The sequence below is a fragment of the Branchiostoma floridae genome, chromosome 1, assembly GCF_000003815.2.
Source record: "Branchiostoma floridae strain S238N-H82 chromosome 1, Bfl_VNyyK, whole genome shotgun sequence".
NCBI lineage: Eukaryota > Metazoa > Chordata > Leptocardii > Amphioxiformes > Branchiostomatidae > Branchiostoma > Branchiostoma floridae.
In genome coordinates, this window is record NC_049979.1 from 10248282 (window position 1) to 10268939 (window position 20658).

General features: G+C 39.0%; 2 protein-coding genes across 3 annotated transcripts; both read left to right on the forward strand.

The window, feature by feature from the left end:
* Positions 1-102: 102 nt before the first annotated feature.
* Positions 103-6177, forward strand: LOC118430362 (lysophospholipase-like protein 1). The gene is made up of 5 exons (XM_035841209.1): positions 103-274; positions 1873-1972; positions 3051-3220; positions 4196-4311; positions 4532-6177. The coding sequence occupies exons 1-5, from the start codon at positions 181-183 to the stop codon at positions 4748-4750; spliced, it is 699 nt and encodes a 232-aa protein (XP_035697102.1). The 5' UTR covers positions 103-180; the 3' UTR covers positions 4751-6177.
* Positions 6178-6468: 291 nt separating this feature from the next.
* Positions 6469-19587, forward strand: LOC118417527 (CAAX prenyl protease 2-like). Of its 2 annotated transcripts, none has more exons than XM_035823115.1 (9): positions 6469-6645; positions 8548-8653; positions 9905-9985; positions 10362-10428; positions 14801-14868; positions 15237-15345; positions 15565-15636; positions 15955-16017; positions 18002-19587. In XM_035823115.1, exons 1-9 carry the CDS (start codon positions 6533-6535, stop codon positions 18202-18204), a joined length of 882 nt encoding a protein of 293 aa, XP_035679008.1. In that variant the 5' UTR covers positions 6469-6532; the 3' UTR covers positions 18205-19587. The 2 variants fall into 2 exon arrangements, with proteins under 2 accessions (XP_035679008.1, XP_035679016.1); XM_035823123.1 differs by having other exon boundaries at positions 14801-14859.
* Positions 19588-20658: the final 1071 nt, after the last annotated feature.

A 20658-nucleotide genomic window follows, 5' to 3' on the forward strand; every position in this document is an offset into this window, starting at 1 on the left:
TAACATATATCGAAATGATGAAATATTTACAATTATACATGTTATCTGATTAAATGTATGATACTCCAGATTATTATTTTTTGGGGCAGTTAGTGATTATAAACTTCCCAAACGTCATGTCGTTTTGCTGCTATCACTGTCCCGAATGTGGTTACCGCGTTGCATCACGGGATCTCTAAGATGGCGGCCGCCATGAAAGTTTTGAACTTGCAGAAAAACATTGTGTGTCAAACTGGCAAACACACTGCTTCTGTTATCTTTTTGCATGGCTCAGGTGAGTAGTATGAAGCTAAAGCAGTCATAGATTTATTTGGTGTGCACCGAATATGTCTACTCTCTACTCTACTCTACTGTGACCTCCCTTAGTCCCTAAGTCAAAAGGGAAAGTGAAACAAATTATAGGTGACCAGGTCTGTATAAAGTGGGGTTCAAGCACGGCCTACTGTCCTTGCCAATGGGCTCTGAGCTTTTGTGGTCACATTGGTAACGTGCTTGGCTTTGGGAGCTTGGCTGCCCGGGTCTGGCGCAATAGGTCGCATGGGTAAACTCGCTCCATAGACCCTGCGAGAATTTGGTCACGCGCCACCGACTGTACTCCACTATTAATGGATGGGAGCGCACGAGCATGTCCGCACTCTCTACCTCAGCTTATCTCCAAATGTTAACATCGTGCAGTTTTCACCAGTATCTTCATGGGAAATTTGCCAACAATTTGACTTAAATTACTAAATGTTTGGAGAACTTAATCTATGTTGGCGTAAATTGCACAAGAGCAAAGGAGTCTGCCCGTGAGTCGCGAGTTCGAATCCCGGGAGCGAGCTTGGGGTAAAAACTGTTCAACTTGCCTGTAGTGTTTCATTGGTTCCCACACTGGCCCTGTGGTTAACAGGCTGGAGATGTGTGTGCCCACAGGAATTTTTAACTCTGAGATTCAAGGACGTATCTTGAAAAGAAAAGGAGGAGTAGTGTAACAGTGGGGTTTAAGCATCGCCTACCATCCTTGCCAAGCAGGCTTTTAGCTAGGATTTCATCATAGGGTGTTTAATTTTTTGCCGCTTGGCGAGCGCTGCAAGTACGAGTATTGTAGGGGGTCTAGGGACATCCTCACTCAGAAAAGTTAGAAATTTATAACTCTCTGGAACACCATTTCCCACATTTTGAGGTGGAAAATTGGGGGAATGAAGCAAATTTACTGTCAGACAGGCCACAGCATCTGTGGTCAATCAGAATTTCATGCTTGTCAGAGGATGTGCTCCCCAGTATAAGGGCGGACAGTGTCAATTATTTTTTTAACAGGCCGTACAATGTACGCCAGTACGCCTGCCTGGCTAAAAGCCTGTTGCCAAGGGGCTCTGAGCTTTTGTGGTGACATCGGTAGCGTGCTTGGTTTTGGAAGCTTGGCTGCCTGGGTCTGGCGCATGCGCAATAGGTCACGGGTTCGTATCCCAGGAGCGAGCTTGGGGTAAAAACTGTCATACATGTACTCGCCTCTAGTGTTTCAGGCCTACTGCACGGAGTCCATACCCCCTCCCCCATCTCTATTTATAAATGGTGTAGACTTTCTGATCTAGATGGCTTCCTTGATCCATTGTGTTATATTATAATATTTGTTGTCAAAGATATGTCTATGACCTTTGCCCAATCAGCATCAACATTGGACGGGCACTTGTATATGCCAATGTTGAACTTTGTTTCAGACTCAGTGCTGAAGCACACTTGGTACTGGAAGCATTTTTATTTGAGCAAAATTTATGAAAAGCTGATCCCTCCCTGTATGACATCATTTATCTTGCACTGATTCTCTGCTATTAGTAGTAGACTTGTATTAGCTGCTATCCCCAATAGTAAGAGTAATGTATCACTGCTTCACAGGTGATACGGGAGAGGGTGTGTGTTCTTGGATTCAAGATCTGATAGGGAATGGGTTGGTATTTCCTCACATCAGAATGGTGTTCCCTACAGCTCCACCAAGGTGGGATTTATTATTACATTCATTTATTCACTTAACAGTCACAAGCACAGTGGACAACTAAAATACATGTACAACCCTTAAGATAGTAGTAGATGCATTTGTTTCCTGTAATAACTCTGTTTTTAATGGGATTTTGTTTCTATGTCCAAAAGTGCTAAGCATATACATGCTGGATGAGGTTGAAATTACCTTTTTCAATATGATGGAATTTCATGTCACAATTTCAGCTATAAATGTAGCAACAGGATGCATCATCAAAATAGCATTTAGCACTATCATGTACAGTATTTCTTATATGCATGTATAACTATAATGATATCAACCATTGTGATATCCACTTGATGTTGTACAAACTGACTCTGACCTACTTGCTGCTGACAGCTCTTTAGAGCCACATTTTGTATTCAACTCCACAGTTACCTATGACAATATGAAGTCCATGTACAATCTGGTGGCATATGGACAGGTTTTATAGACACAATTACTCTTGTTGACAACTGCCTGTGTACTGGGAGGCTTGTTTCCTGAAGGGTGGTACTAGTGGAAAGATTATCAATCAATAAGAGACATTCTCATAGGCCATTCTTGATCCCTAAAAAGCAGTGTCGAAAACCAATTTATCAAAGTACTTGGATAGATTTCTCTAAGGGATAGTCAATGTTTTATGTGTTTTGCCATCTGTTAAAAAGTACTAAAATATGAACTCCAAATGAGTCGTAGATACATTGCTGGTAATGTTTCCTGGATAAATATGTTGTATTTTCTTGCAAATGAAAATAAACCACTCATTGATCCAATGGAACACATTTGATTGATTTAAATTGTCTAAGTTGTCAGTTTGAGCTAACTTTGATAAACAAGTAACACCATTGCTTCTTTTCACATTATGAATCAAGAAGTACAAATGTAATTATTTAAGTCTGGGATTGGATTAGGTAAAGGTACTGTATTCATCATTATCATTTTTCAAGTATCCAGATGTGAAAATGAAGCAAAATGAAGCTTATCATCTTGCATGTAGTAAGGTGATATAGTGAGATATGTAGAGTATTCAATACCACATTTTACCCTCTAACAGACCCTACACTCCAATGATGGGCCAGATGACTACAGTGTGGTTTGACAGACATAGGATCTCACCAGATGTGCCTGATCACATGGAGTCTGTGGACATCATGTGTGAACACCTCAACAGACTGATAGAAGAAGAGGTCAGCTCTGGCATCCCAAAGGAAAGAATAATCTTAGGTACAATGAACATTAAATAGCTGTTATTCATTGGATGTAATTTTGGAAATGGTCAGACGTTTCATTTACATCTGCTTAGCAGATCTGTTAAAAAGAGCAGGTTTTATACCCAACTATGAATTGAATGAAAAGGAGGTGATGTCAAGACAAGGTTAATGCAAATGAGTAAAAGTAGCTCCTGTTGCATGAGGACAGGAGCTAATCGTAATGCCCCGCATGGATGGGGTGCTGCGTCCCATGTGCCATAGAGTTCAATTCGTAGTCCCCCTTTCTTGTTGAGGGTGGATTTATACATAATCTCATAATCATATATTGCCTCTCTGACTCCCCATTTGAACCAGCTGGGTTGGCAGTCTGGGATCGGTTGTCTAACCTTTATCAGTGTATTTGGTCACAGTATTCATAACAGTGAATCATGATTAATATTTTTCCACAGAATTTCCCTAACATGGCAATATGCATGCACCTCTTGTAGAGTTCTTTAATTTTATTTTACATCATGAAAAGAGTAATGAATAGAAGAAAGTTTCTTATGTCAAGTTATGATACCCTGAGAAGCCAGAACAAACATAGTTTGCAAAAATTGATGTGTCAGATGAGATCATGCAAATTGAAGAATCAATTCAGCGAAAGACAAATGTATGTATTAAATGAGATCATGCAAATTGAATCCATTCAGCGAAAGACAAATATATGTGTTAGATGAGATCATGCAAATTGAAGAATCAATTCAATGAAAGTCAAATGCCTGTTGTGTTAGATGAGATCATGCAAGTTGAAGAACCAATTCAAGAAAAGACAAATGTATGCATCAGATGAGATCATGCAAATTGAAGAATCAATTCAACGAAAGACAAATGTAACTGTTAGATGAGATCATGCAAATTAAAGAATCAATTCAGTGAGAGACAAGTGTACATGTTGCAGTGAGAGACAAGCGTACATGTTAGATGAGATCATGTTTAATACTTGTAGGTGGTTTCTCCATGGGCGGTGCCATGGCCATGCAGGTGGCCTACAGACTTCACCTTTCTGTGGCAGGTGTGGCAGCTCTGTCAGCTTTCCTCAACAATGACTCTGCAGTATATAAGGTACTGCTCAACTTCACATTAACTCTTAAGAAGCACATACAAATTGTACAAAGATGAAGTAATGTTTGATTCATTGAATTCCAATTCTGATTTCCCTGTAATTGAAAGGTACATGTACTGTGTCCTGTAGGAGAATGCCTAAGTGAAGATACCCCACCTAGCAGATCATATCTAAAGTGCACTTGTTCATGTTTGCCTCTGAAAACTTTCTTTTATGCAGGCAGTAAAGGAAGCTAACAGCCCCTTGCCAGAGCTATTTTTGTGCCAGGGAGGGAAAGATCCTCTCGTGATGCCAGAGTGGGTGAAGCAGACCCATCGCATGATGGATGGTTTGGGAGTGCCAAGCCAGTTTCACTTCTTCCCAAAAATGTACCATGAAATGTGTGTTCAAGAGCTAGAATTGTTGAGGACATGGATCCTGAAAAAGTTACCTTCATGATACATGAACAGAGACTCGACATACATGTATTTAATTCAAAGTTGTGTAATCTGAAAGGTCTCCTTGAGAACACTTTTGCAAGTGTTCATTTTAACGAATTCGTCTTTTAGAAGGGGCGTAAAACGGGGGTCCCATGTTCAAGGAGGTGCCTCAAGCACGTAACTCAGCCTCATTACTTAAACATTAGGTACCTGGTGGCTGCAAGTACAAATGTAATACACCAGATGTATATATAATGTATGAAGGAATGAATGTATACAAAATATATTCATTATGGCAATAAATGTGTAATATCTTTATGTATAAGTAAGTTATCCTGCAACATGGCAATAAATTATATCAGCTTGATATGAAGCCACTTGCTATGAATGTTAATGTTTCCTAAGTTTTGGAAAATTAAACATTTAAAACATTAAAATATTAGAAAGGGGAAGCACACATGAAATACTGGTACAGAACATGTACTTGATTTCAGATGCCACCTGCATAACCGCCTGTCTGACTTAAGCTACATGTATGGAACTGATGGTAATGATTATCCAAGAGGTGCATGTAAATGATAGCCTGGGTACCATCTGAACAGTAGTTCACTCCTATGTTTGCTTCTGCTTCTTGTCTGGGGAACTGTATATTCAAATCTTTTGGTTGTGACATCAGTTAATGAGTTCTAGAGTGCTCGTTCGAACAGGTGTTCCAACACCATGATCAGTTAACTACTAGTATGTTTAGTGTCTTGTATAGCAGAAGCAAATGACTACCTGGATGGGACCAATTAGTACCCTCATCCAAAATTTGACAAAAATTGAACATTACAGTCAAGCGTTGGAGATGTCCAAGTTCACAGATGGAATAGCAGTGAAATGACTGTAGAAAGTGTAAATAAACGTTGGAGTGAACTACTAACCACCATGTTGATGATGTAGTTAACGTAATTGGCAAACTAACAGTAACAAGATAATGTACTGAACCCTTTCCAAGTGCGGTTGTCATTCAGATGCATAAGCATCTGCAATGTAAACAACTCATTGCTCACTGTTTATTCTCATCTATGGCCATATGTAACTTGTCCGTAAAATGCTTCTTTTTTTTTTTAAATTTCTAGTGAGTGAGCTGTTATCAATATTTTTTCAGTCATCCTTCTTGTGTAAATTTTCTGTCCTTTTAACATTATGCACACCTCACATGATAACTATCAAGACCAAAAATAACATTCACAGGTGTCATCATTTCTCTCATCATACATGTACTTTCATATGTTGCCAATATCAAGTATGGATGGTAATTATGAAAGAAAACTGCTAATGTTACGTTACATATGTGTAACGTTACTAGTACTTGTCGATTCCAGTCAATTCATCTAGCTATGGTGTAATGAAAAACATGATTTAAGAAGATGGAGAGGCATGTAAAACGACATAATAAATCAAGATTAAGATTAAAGTGCCATAATAATCATCCACATGATTGAGGACGCTAACGTCTATCTTACTGCATTAATCCCCATTGGGGCATGAATGCGTTAACGTTAACTTTATTTATCATTGCTTGCTAAGTGACAATTGGATAGTTCCACCATCATCTTGACAGGAAATCAGCATCCTTCGATTACAATGTATTACCCAGTACGGTACAAGATGTTAAGCGTTATTGGCCAAAAACAGTGATATGAGCAATTCTACATCAAAAGTGTAAGCTGACAAGTTCAATGCCACACCCCTCTGTACGGAGTGGACGGTTCCTCAGGTGACCCCCCTGTGGCCTTGTGGGTACAGTTTACAAAAGATGGCGGCTGTGGAGTTTTCGCACGTGAGTTGTCCAGGTGCCGTCTGCTCCTGTTTTCTCCTGGCCGTGGCGTACGTCGGCAGCCTGTACGCCTGGAAGAGCGACCTGCCCAGGTAAGGATGCCGCAGGAGGAGAATGGTTGTTTGTGAGGCCCTCACTTGTCCACATATTGAATGAGATTTATGACGATCAATGATCATCAAAGACGTGAAGTCGACCGCCGCAGGTCGTCGTCAGCCGGGGGCGACTGATGCCTTTGATTGCCGGTGCGTGAGCCGAGACTGCGCCTGGCACGGAAACCTTCTTGACAACCAGACTGGGCGTGTACAGGGAAGATTTCAGCTGCATCTATACTCCAGAGAAGGAGACTGACTACAGTACTTGGCAAATATCTTCTACGAGGCATTTTTGTGCATGCAAAATAATTCGAATCTCCAACATCCTTTACGACAGCAATGTTGACAAGCCATGTATGTCTGGATTGATCTGCGGAACAGATCATTAAAATCATTTGTGATTATTTAAGCACAAATGAAGATTTATTCAATCAAGTATATATAATTACTGACAAGAATCACAGTGCCAATGCAATCTAACATGTTAGATAATGAACAATCATAGTCTCTTGTTTTCAGTTGTACAACATTGATACCCAAAGAATGAGGAAGTTCAATATGTTGATGCCTGCAAATGGGTGATGGTATCTTTGCTACCTTGAGCAACTGGAAAATTTTTAATGTGAAATTAAGTCTTTGTGTTGATCTGAAAAATCTGTATTCATAACATAACAGTTAATGTTACATCATTAATTCTGAGACCACGTGGAGTAATCTCCAAACAGGTGTTAGCTCCTGCTTGCTTTTGTCACATTTTGTTTATCTCTAGTATTACTCTGGAATGAAGGGCAGTCCTCCACAACTAAGTGCCAAATTCTGGCATTCTGACAGACCTATGCAAGGATGCAAAATGCACAGAAGAAAAATTCCAGAGCTAACATCTGCTTGGAGATCACATGAGTAGCAGAACAGATGGGAAAGATAATAGCCAGTGACCATTGTTCCCAAGCCTAATGCTCCACAAATCCATTTCAGGTAATGACTGCAGCAGTCGTAAACATGGTCCACTGGTCTTGCGCATGTTACTGACAGTCAAATTGCTTTTCTTGCATGTCTGGAAGATTACATGCATCTTTCATGCGCACCAAAAAAATCACCTTTCATCTTGTTTTCAAGTACTAGCTTAATTTCAATGAAGGGTCCAAAGTTAGAATATTCTGATTTGAGTTTTGACTGAAGTACATATTTGCATGAAGTTGACAGCTGGTTGTCTTTACATTGCATGCACCAGCAGTAATATTGAATTTATGCTTCCTACCTGCATAAGTGCTTCCTCATTCAGTAATCATAAGCCTTACAGTACTTTAAGGTGTCTGCCCAATATCTGTTGGCCTTTTTGCTCCAGTGCATTGATACAGAGTGTGTCCATCAGTCTCCTTCTGAAGTGGCACAAAAGAAGCCTTGATCTAATCAATACACCAGGTCCTGTGCCCACACGGTTTCCCATCGTCGTATTCTATGGGAATTACATGTTGTCCATCTCATTCAGAAACATTATTAGTGTGAAGCAGATTGCAAGGCTCATTAATGATGGGATTGTTATGAATGGTTCAATGTATTGCATTTGTAAAGGCAAAATACTGTCTTTGTATGTTGGAGTGGCTGTCTGTATGTATGGCCACCTTGAACCTAGGCCGTGATGATATTTGATATGGGTGTTCTGGACAAATTACAATATCTCACTGGCTTCTACTTTTTTCCATGGGCATTAAAAGTTCTCAGGTGTATATAACTTTTAAGAATAAAACACAATATATTTCACGTCACCCTTGCTGCTTTTTGTGACACGGAATACATCATGTTCAAGGTTGTATTTTCTACATTATGTACAATGTAGAAAAAGTACATTGCAGACACTAGTACATGGTTGGTTTTATATTGTTTTGTTACCAATACCAGGGACCACCCTGCCACAGTCAAGAGGAGGTTTGTTGGAGTGCTGTTGGTCACGTTGTTAGCACCGCTCTATCTGTGGCTCATCAGCAAGGACTCTGCTGACCCTCAGGTTAGTACCTGTAAATGTGGCTTATTCTCAGAATGAGAACTAATAGTATTTATGTGCTGTAGTTCTCGTTATGGTTTCCAATATACTCTGTAACTTGTGTAAGAAGACCCGGTAACATAATTACCCAGGAGTAATAAATCTAAATGCTTCTACATCTGTATTTTGTAGCTGACGCTAGCTTTGATTAAGAGTGCTAAAAAGAAATAGTGAAGAGGTAAAACTAATTATGTACATCACTGAGAAATGTACTTCATCGTGTTAGAATTTCTGAGAATATACCTTCTTTTTATCATGTTACTGCATGCTTGGAGCTACTGTAGCATTTAATGTATCTGGGTCAACAATGATTGTAGGGTATCCCATTGATACTGTTATTATCTGGTACCTGGTGGAAACAAGTGGTATCACCACATGTTGATGTTGGACTTGTGCCATCCTGGTGTCACTGTGAAATACGATCAACATCGGATCATTAAAAATTGATCAGAAATCATCTCTGTCATCAAAGACTTGTTATATCATTCATATGATATGGCTTTTGTGACAGTCTTTTGACCTCATCATCAATGATGTTGTCAATCATCTTATCAGCCAGTATCAATCTTCAGGTCTTTTTTTATTTTAAACTAATCATAATTATCTAGTCTGTGTTATACAGTCTCATACTGCCAGGGGCTGATTGGGCCCTGGACAGTAGAAGGGCTGCTAGAAGTGTGATTTAATCAGGCTAGAATGTATCTAACAGAGGTGTATCGTCAGTTTCAACCCTTTGGTAGATGACTTCTGTTTTCCATAGCAAAGAAATCCGTCCATTAGCTTTTAGTACTAATACATAGATATTGACTTGCAAGAAAGGTGACACTACTCATACACTGGTAAAAGGCAGGTGTGTTACAGATACCCTACCATATACGATATGCATCTAATTTTTCAATCTGAAATGTATCCAGGGGAGTTGATCCTATTTCAGTTAAAATAGACCCAAATAGCTAGTGGGTGTTAGTGTCAAATGTCAGTAATGCCATGTTATTCCTTACCATGCTTGTTAAGTGTTATTCGAGGAATGGTTGAAAGTCTCATAAGCTGTCAGACTGTGACAAAGCCTGTTGTAAAACATACACATAATAACTAGAGTTCCATGACCTTTGCCAACAATTGATTACTGTGTGAATGATGCCCTAGGCCTGTTGTGCACAGTTGACATACCTGTATAATGATCTTCACTCCAGTCACATACATCTTGTCTTGTAGGGACCCCACCTTCTGCAGTGGCTGGGCTTGCAAACAGAAGGCTTTCTCTTGGCCTCCACTTTACCTTTACTCCTCACAATGGTACGATATTTTATTCTATGTACATTTCTGTTGCTATGATGGAATTCACGGCTTGGTGCTCTACAGCCAAAGATTCAACATTTTCACTTAAAACAGAAAACAAGACATCACAGTTTCACATGTCATTAGCATAAGTTATCATATAAACTAAGAGCTTTTTGTAATTTGTATCATATTAGATGGATTAGTGTTTTGCAGTACTGTATTGAAGCAAAAGACATTTATTTGCATATCATAGCTATAACGTACTGTCCAGAATAAGGAAGAGTAGTCAGATAATTTTGATATGCTTGAACCTTGGGTCCTTTGTTTTTCTCAGTGATAAACAAACTTGATCAAACTTGGAAATCTTTAACACTTGTACCTGCACCTGTAGTTGCTGTTCCTTGGGCCCATTGCTATGTGCCTGACTGATGGGACCTGTTACTCTCCTATCACAAGGGGTAAGTTTGGTGTAGACATTGTTTTGCCTGACTTATAATCTGATGGATTAACCCTGAATTTTCTGCCAATGATGAACATTAGAAAGAATAAGATTTTGAACAACATATACAGACATGCATTTCTGTATAACCAGTCAAGGTCTTATTTGTCAGGAAGGCATCTTACAATTGGGAAAGGGTCTTGTGTTGATTGATTGATAGACTGATTAAGTAAAATTTTAAAGTACAGATTGACATCAAACATTCTAATACCAACTCACAAACACTAAAAGGCAGAAGCACAGCAAGCTTTGCCTGTGCACTTTTCCACATAAGCAGTCTGATTACCGTCCCATTCTTGTACATCTGCTTGTGTCTAATGGTGCATGCCATATCCTGTGCCTCCTACTTATTCCATCTTGGGGTCAGGAAAAGTCAGCACAAATATAAAGGTTGTTATGTACATTAACCCAGCTTGTGCCTGAGGGTGTAGGATGTTGTGTCCAAATCCCCTGCAAGCTGTTAATAGCACTGCAGCCTCTACCACAGGAGAGAGCATACATTTACTCCCGGCAATGTCAAGAGAAGGACTAATTTTCACAAAGACACGAGTGCTAGTGGGATTGTAGCCTGTACTGTAATGATAAGGGTCCTGCTGGGCTCCCTTTCTGCAGTACTTAATCCTTAATGGCAGATAGATTTGTTGCAGTGAAGTTCACCCTCTTCACTCTTGTGATTGCTTGTTAATAATGCCAAGTGAACACCTTTCGTGATATGGTTTGGCATAATTCAAACTGAAAAACACTTAAATTATTATTATTATAGAACTGAGCTTGTCAACTTAAAGCTCTAGTGCAGAATACTTGGTTTCTTCAGAAATTTTTGGATCCATTGAAGACATCTAGTACACAGCATAAGCCATCATGTATGGAAATGTAAGAGCTGTCACTGCAGGGATGAACCTTGTATGAATGATGCCATTAGAAGCAATCTATTCTCTTCAAAATGCAAGCCACTTTCTCAAAGTAATCTCTCCTTGGCAGCAAAGGATAGCAACATAGAAATTGGGAAAAAAAATATCATCAAATGTCTCAACCACTGAAGTCTCATGGCAGAATGTTATTACCAAAATCAATCTAAAATTTTCATTAAACGAGCTGAAAAAACAGCTGCTTCCCACAGTAGAAATGAAGACTTATTTGTGTGTGGGAATGAAAACTAATTTGTGAGGAAGTCTCCAGGATCTTTAAAGGAAACATGATGGGCAGCTGCTTCTAGTGACTGTTTGTTCAATTTTATGTGACTTTGATACGGTGCACATGACTGTGTGATTTGATTGTCAGATGTATTTTCCAGGTTGATTGAGATGGGGCTGAAATTGCAACTGTCAGTCTGTCACCATAGCAAATAAACACTTGGTACTCTCTTCCCTAATTGGATTTTTCCTTGGGCTTGGAAACAGATACAAAGCTGCTTGGTTGCCCAGCAAGAAACTGAAACAGAGACGCTCGGAAATATTCAAAAGAGGTACTGAAAAGGACCGGTTATTTTCAGATGTCCCCTCTCTTGTGTTGTAATTGTGAAATCGTACTGATATGTTAATTAATAAACATGAAAAATCTCTCTGTCTGGATTATCCAAACAGATGAGAATGTTTTGTTGCCTGGTTACATGCAGAGGTTGACGTCCTGATGTTGTTTTCCCTCTGGATTTGGCAAGTCATAGAAATGTCGTAAGTCACACATAAGACGAGTCCAAAATTATGTCGGTCAAGGGAAAGGAGAATCTGTCCTAAATACATGAAGCTTAACCATGTTACAGCCTGTCACCATTGTATGACGCATTACTGCTTTTGGGTGGCAGTAAAGAAAGTGTTATATTCTTTCATTGTATACCCAGTGGCTTTGTTTTGTTTAATTGGCTTACTTGGCTTATGATTATTTGCTTGGTTTTAGTTTTGCAGACCAGATGTTCAGAAATACATATACTGTAACAGCCATATGATATAGGAGAATTTTTTTCCACAACCAGTGGGTACTTACTTGGCTTACGTTTCGATGTCTCTCAGACACCTTCCTCAGAGCTTCTGACTGGAGTTCTGCTTCTCGCCGCTACTTATATGTATCGGCCACTTATAGCGGTGAGAAGCAGAACTCCAGTAAGAAGTTTTGAGGAAGGTGTCTGAGAGACATCGAAATGTAACCAAGTAAGTACCCACTGGTTATGGAAAAGAATTGTCCTATATCCTGTAGTCTACCAAGAAATTATTTTCAGAAATGTACAAGCCATAGCATAGTGCCTTGGCATTCATGAAGCAATGCGTACTGGCTAATGCTCCTCACCAAAAAATTGTATATTGATAGGTTGAAGGAATAAAATAGGTAAATGGATAGACAGAGTGATCATTTCTGTTTCAAGCATTAATTGTTGGAATTTCTGTCACAACATGTGAGTTTGTTTGCAACAAGAAGCTCTGGCATGATTTAAGTTTCTCTGTTACATTCCTAGAGAAATTGACAGGGCGTAGCCCAAAGAAAAGTTACTGTAGCTTTTCAAGAGCAGTTGGTAAACTACTACAAGGTTATGAAAACGTTATGTTTTGCTGTATTAGTGGACATACTGTACAAAGTATTTGCTGTGAACTCAATGGCCAATAAAAACCCTGTCTTCAGCTTTGACAATGTGGTTGAAGACTAAAGGCATAGATGTTCCTGGTGTCACGGAATCAACCCCCAAAGGTCCTACTACATTATCCTGGAGGATTCACCAGTAAGGGGTAGAGTAATGCAACCAGGATAATGGACCTGCCATGCAAGCCCTACATTAGGGGTGTCCCTGCCTTAATAGCACATACCGTGGGCTTTACGCTTATGCAAAGTCTTAAGCTAGGGTGTCCAATAGATCATGAAGTCATACAATGTTTTACAGATTCTCTTAGTTTTCCTCCATTTTGCATAAATGAGTAACTAGAGTTCCACGAACACATACCTTTGCCAAATAAACCAGGTTTGTTATGTAGAATGATGTCTGTAGACAAATGCGTTACTCCTTTCATTTTCTTTATAATGATATGCTTGGAGTTGGTTTATAAAATTTCAGCATTGATCATGCAAATTAGATCCCAAGTTACAATTAATTGATATCGAATTGCATACCAAAATCATGATGATCCTTTAATCCATTCTTGACTTATTCTCTTTCAAAGTCTTTAAATACACCTCTTACTCTCTTCCCTCTTTCTCAGTTACATATGTGAAAACTTTGATGAAAGTACTATAGTGGAATACAGTGGATTTATGAACTTTTCCTCATCAATTATGCAAATTAGCTGTTAATTTGCATAATAAGTATCACATTATATAAGTCTTCACTTAGGCTATCTACATGCCAAAAATCATGACGATCCGTCAACACATTCATATTTTCTCATTAATTATGCAAATGAGATCATCATGTGCATGATAAAAATGTATTGACATTTCTCTCTTTCTCAGCTACATATGTGACAAGTTTTAAAGTCCTATCATGGAATGTAGTGAATTTATAAAATATCCTCATCAATTATGTAAATTAGCTGTTGATTTGCATAATTTGTATCTTATTATGCAGGTCTTTACTTACGCTACCTACATACCAAAAAACATGATGATCCGTCAACATGTTCATATTTTCTCATTAATTATGCAAATGAGGCCATCATTTGCATAATTGATATCTATCGACATTTCTCTCCTTCCCAGCTACATATGTGACAAGTTTGAAAGTCCTATCATGGAATGCAGTGGATTTATAAATTTTCCTCATTAATTATGCAAATTAGCTGTTGATTTGCATAATTAGTATACCATTATGTACGTCAACACTCATTCTATCTACATACCAAAAATCATGACGATCCGTCAACACGTTGTAGAGTTATTCTCGTCCAAAGTTTGAAAGGAAACCGGTGCCTGCAGTTCCAAAAAAAGCCGCTAGGGGGCCCAAACTCACAGCACTTACTCTCTGCCTCGAGGGCTATCTACCACTCAAAAATCATGAACACAGCATGTCCAGAACAGGAGATATCAAAAATTGAGGTTCTGCTGCAGTACCTTAGCAAGCCGCTAGGGGGCCCATTATCAAACTTGACCTTCATTTTCCCGACCCCTACCCACCTACCAAATATTATTGGGATCCATCCAAGACTTCTTGAGTTATGCTGTTAACACACAGACAGACACACAGACACACAGACTCACAAGCCCAAAACATAACCTTAGCCATTCTGGCAAAGGTAAAAATAGTACTGAATTCTAATGCTGAGCAGCAATTATCAATGAAATAGCTTGATTGTGTTCAAAATATTTAGAAGGATGTTTTCCCATTATGTGCTGCTTCTTCTTGTATTCTACAGGAATGATGTACATAAAGTACCGCTACAGGGACGTGCTGTGGTTGAGAAACTTCATCGTGGTTTGTGCGGTGCCTTCTCTTTTTATGTGTTTTGTACTGTTTGTAATGCCTGTGCTCTTAACCAAGAATGATGCTGAATGCTGGAAACATGCAACACAAGATGCATGAATAGTTTAACAATAAAGGAGAAACCATTATCTATACAGATAGATAGCAAGATGGATGGTCCTGAAGATTTTGTAGTGCTGGAAGATCAGTAATCAGAAAATGTCATGGGCTGAGCTGGTCAATATGCCATTCATCACCTTGCATCATCATCATATTCCAATTTTGACATCAAGCATTGGGACACACAAGTCCAATTTTGGTAGCTCAGTGGTCTCTTGGCGACCACCGTCTAGAGGAAAGGGGCCTTACCTGCTATGTTCCTGCTGCAGGCTCCCTTCACAGAGGAGTTTGTGTTCCGTGCCTGCATGCTGCCTCTGCTCATCCCCTGCCTGGGACCCGGGCTGGCCGTGGTCGTCTGTCCACTCTTCTTCGGTGTTGGTAAGGGTCGTAAGATACTTCATGGACACTTTCAACTGTTAAATGGTACATTGTTCATCTTGTTTCTGGTTGTTTGTGTTTTATGGTGAGTCTACATGTATCTGAGGTGATATTTGGTGGTTTCACGAGATATTGATACTGTTTTTCAACAACAGACTCTGTCTATATTATCTATATGACATGCTTGAACTAACGTATTCTTTTCTCTACTCCTGTCAGCACACATTCACCATGTATTTGAGAGGTTGAAGACTGGAGACCAGAGTGTCAAGGTTATATGGATGCTCACTAGTAAGTTTAAAGTTGATGACCAGATTTATCCATTGTTATCATGAGGTTGTATAGATTCATGTTATACATGTAGGTTATAGAAAAAAGATGCACCTTTCACAATTGTATCGGCAAATATCAGTCTAGACATTCACAATGAATCTGCTATTCTTAACTACCGGGTATCACACTATCACCCACTGAAGTCTAGTTGTTTTTTTAGACTGATATTTGCAGTTTAAGTAGATGTCTACCATGCCTTTGTATGTGTAAACCTTGGGTTGCTATAGGTAAAGTAAGTCACCTGTGTGTAACACGTTTTCCCCAATGTCTCCACAGTGTTCCAGTTTTCCTACACGACAGTGTTTGGGGCGTACACAGCCTTTCTGTTTGTCAGAACAGGTGGGTGGTCTCATATATAAGTACATGTACGTGGGTGGATCATACATCTTACATTCTGCCTTTTAATGTCAAGTGTGGTGGTCCTAATAGTCTAACACAGTTTCAAGATTTGCGTCATTGCTGGATTACTCATAACAACAGTAACTAGAGTTCCACGAACACATACCTTTGCCAAATAAACCAGGTTTGTTATGTAGAATGATGTCTGTAGACAAATGCGTTACTCATTTCATTTTCTTTATAATTAAATGCTTGGAGTTGGTTTATAAAATTTCGGCATTTATTATGCAAATTAGATCCCAATTTACAATTAATTGATATCAAATTGTATCAAGCATTACTTAAGCTATCAGCATACAAAAAATCATGATGATCCTTTGATCCATTCTTGACTTATTCTCTTTCAAAGTCTTTAAATACACCTCTTACTCTCTTCCCTCTTTCTCAGTTACATATGTGACAACTTTGATGAAAGTACTATAATGGAATGCAGTGGATTTATGAACTTTTCCTAACCAATTATGCAAATTAGCTGTTAACTTGCATAATAAGTATCACATTATATAAGTCTTCATTTAGGCTATCTACATGCCGAAAATCATGACGATCCGTCAACACGTTAATATTTTCTCATTAATTATGCAAATGAGATCATCATTTGCATGATAAATATGTATTGACATTTCTCTCTTTCTCAGCTACATATGTGACAAGTTTTAAAGCCCTATCATGGAATGCAGTGAATTTATAAAATATCCTCATTAATTATGCAAATTAGCTGTTGATTTGCATAATTGTTATCTCATTATGTAGGTCTTCACTTACGCTACCTACATACAAAAAAACATGATGATCCGTCAACATGTTAATATTTTCTCATTAATTATGCAAATGAGGTGATCATTTGCATAATTGATATCTGTCGACATTTCTCTCCTTCCCAGCTACATATGTGACAAGTTTGAAAGTCCTATCATGGAATGTAGTGGATTTATAATTTTTCCTCATTAATTATGAAAATTAGCTGCTGATTTGCATAATTAGTATACCATTATGTAAGTCATCACTCATTCTATCTACATACCAAAAATCATGACGATCCGTCAACACGTTGTAGAGTTATTCTCATCCAAAGTTTGAAAGGAAACCGGCGCCTGCAGTTCCAAAAAAGCCGCTAGGGGGCCCAAACTCACAGCACTTACTCTCTTCCTCGAGGGCTATCTACCACTCAAAAATCATGATCACAGCATGTCCAGAACACGAGATATCAAAAATTGAGGTTCTGCTGCAGTACCTTAGCAAGCCGCTAGGGGGCCCATTATCGAACTTGACCTTCGTTTTCCCGACCCCTACCCACCTACCAAATATTATCGGGATCCATCCAAGACTTCTTGAGTTATGCTGTTAACACACACACACACAGACACACAGACTCACAAGCCCAAAACATAACCTTAGCCATTCTGGCAAAGGTAACAAGGAGCTTTCCTCTGCAGGGATGTAATTACAAATTGGACTATTTCACTGAACTAGTGCCCTTGATCTAGTTATGATTTGAGGAGGAAATTACAAACTGCTTTAGCTGTGTTTAATAGCTAACAATGTGGCATTTTTTCAAGTCAGATTTTGGATAAATTGTTGGATTTTTGATGTGTTATTTAAACAGCCTCATTACTCATACTTTGGGTACCTACTGGCTGGCAAAATACACCAGATGATTATTATTATTATTATTTAGATCCATCTGAGTAATTTTCTTTTATGTATACCGGTACTTTGAGTTTTATCCCATTAGCAAGAAGCCTCCATCTGTGACTACATTTTCAGTATGGGACACAATGTTTATCATGTTGTCTTTACATGTACATTGCTTATCTGTATCTGTATAGCCTGTATGAAGTTATTGAGTGAGGATACCGATAGTTTGCACTTAGCCTATCTTACAAATGAACTAGCATTGACGAGCCAACTTGTATTTCCTCAGGTCATTTGATTGGTCCCTACTTCTGCCATGCCTTCTGCAATGAGATGGGGTTTCCCAACTTCGCGGACGTTTTTACAGGGAGCAAACTCAGGGCAGTCCTCCTGTCTGTGCTGTATGTGGCAGGACTGGTGCTTTTCCTTGTATTCCTGTGGCCTGCTACACAAGCCTCTCTCTACAGCAACAGTACCTACAAGTGGACGTAACACAGGGCAGTCTCTACTGTGTAATCTGATACATAGCAGACAATCTAGCACGTAATATGTGAGGTGCCATTTCAATGTGACGGGTTCTGGCCTGAACTCTTCTTTTTTCCTACATATCTGGGCTTTTTAAATTTTTTTATTTTTACAATAGCTTTGTTAACATAGAGGACACCGTAAGAAGATAACAGGCAACTTAACATTACTATTCCTGTTTTCAGAATGTTATTTTCAAGAAGAGCCATGTAAAATGAGAAAAAGAACTGTCAGACTTGTTTCAGGTTGTCTCACCGGTGTACTGTGGGGTACAATTTTAGAATCAGTGTTTCATAGATATTAGACAGCTTATATTGCACAGACACCATTAGGTGTAATCTTGTAACAGTGTTAAAGTAGAGTAAGTTAAGCATTCCTTTGTTCACTTATTTCACTTCAACTCTTTTGCATGAGCTTGTTTGAGCTCTACGGGATGACTTGGTATCATTACCCACTTTGTACAATAGAGGAAAGAAAGGACTGTATATTTTCACTTGATCCCACAAACAGCAGAGTATTACAGTTGTATATTGTACAGAGGAGAGAGAGAGAGAAAAAAAATAGAACTATAGTTTGTAATTGATAGTAAATTATGTAATTGTTATAGATAGCTGTGAATATATACAGCATATACAATGTATGTGAGGCATGTATAGTGTCATGTATTGCTGTGCTGTATGGCTTTGAGTAGCCTTTGTTGCACAATTTCTCGCTGCCAGGGGGCTAATGGACCCCTCCCCATTATCTAGAAATGTAACATATCACATTTTCTTTTAAGGATGGACAAGGTCTCTTCAAACTATGAATGTTTATACACCTGTAAACCCTTAATGCAGAATGGTTCAAGCTTTGTTACAAGTAACAGTTTAAATCAATACCACCATAAACATTTTCCTTTGCTATAATAATCTCAGATGTGTGTGAAATATAATTGAATGGTGTCATCTGGCCTCTGGAGCTGGATGCACTTGTAGCCTATCCTTAGCTCAGGAATCAGTGTTTAGCTATTATGGATCAAGAATGGATAGAAGTATTTATCTAAAGACATGTTTGTAAAGAGAACAAAAATCTATCACATTTCAACACCTGTACAAACTACTGTCAGTGTAGAGCAGGGTAAGACATTGGTTAAACGTACATACATGTAAGATAGAAATACATGTACATTGTGCAGCTTTGAATATTCTTGTTATGACACACTTTTTACACTTTTCAAGTTGAATTAGGAATTAGACACAGTATGTTCAACACACATGGGCAGTGACTGATGTTAGCCCAAAGTAGTGTTGGCCCAAAGTAGTGAACAAGATCAAGTGAACAGAACAATAAATCAAAAGTTGTTGTAGTGTACCCATGAGGCCTCTGTCATGTTCATGTGTAGCTTAGCTTTCATATTTCACAGACCAGATTTGTTTCTTAAATTCATATTTCTAATGAATTTTAACAAACCTTCGATAGTAAAACACATGATTTCCAGCATTTTCACCATCACAAAGAAGCAAGAAGAAGTTATTAAGTTCACTTATTAGAGTACACATGTATAATCATTGTGTTAGGTTGACATTGTATAGAAAATATTTCATGTGCATCGCCAAGTCTTTATTGCAACAACACACTGGTCTCCATGCATTGTGCCAAACTTCTGCACCTGACTCCACATTAGTATGATTGTTTGAAATTCCGTTGATCTAGTGATCCTGTCTGGAGTAGTCATCAGTCTACTGTGACTGCTTTCTTCGCGTTTTCCTGAGTAGTCGCAATAGACAGGTTTGATAAAATTCGTAAAATCCTGCATATGTATGGTTACGTCTGTGGCCACCCTGGTGGTCCTTTTCCCACACATTCCTGTTGCGCGATAGTTCTAAATAAATCAATGACTGAACTTGATGAAAATTTCATTGGTTGCCATGGTAGTAGGAGATTATAGCGAATCTTATAAGAAGCCCGCCTCTGCTAGTGGCGCACATAAGACGAAGGTCCTGCTTTCGCCACAACGTCTAAAGACAACGGTCTGAAGAAAAACGTCTTTAACAGTCTTCAAGTCGAGTCGTGAACTCCACCAGTAAGTGTTTGAACCGTGTACTTCAGTTTTCCACAACTCTTGTGTTTTCACATCTTATCCTTCATATAAAACAGTGCAAGAAACATCCACCTGTGTGGCTGTTTGAGATGGATCTTTTGATGCACATTTGAACCACCCAGGTCTGACGATGAGTAAAACGTTTGTTATCGTTTCAGAGAGCCATGGCCAGGTGGCTTTTGGTCGCACTGATGACGGCCATGGTCGTGAGTAACAGCCTTGCCTCTCCCCCGGAGGGCGCCGACGCCTTCATACAGCCGGCCGACGTCTCCGAATATGCCGATCTCAAGGACGAATCGGCTGCTGCACCAGTTGACGTTATGGTTGAGCCACTGGTGAAT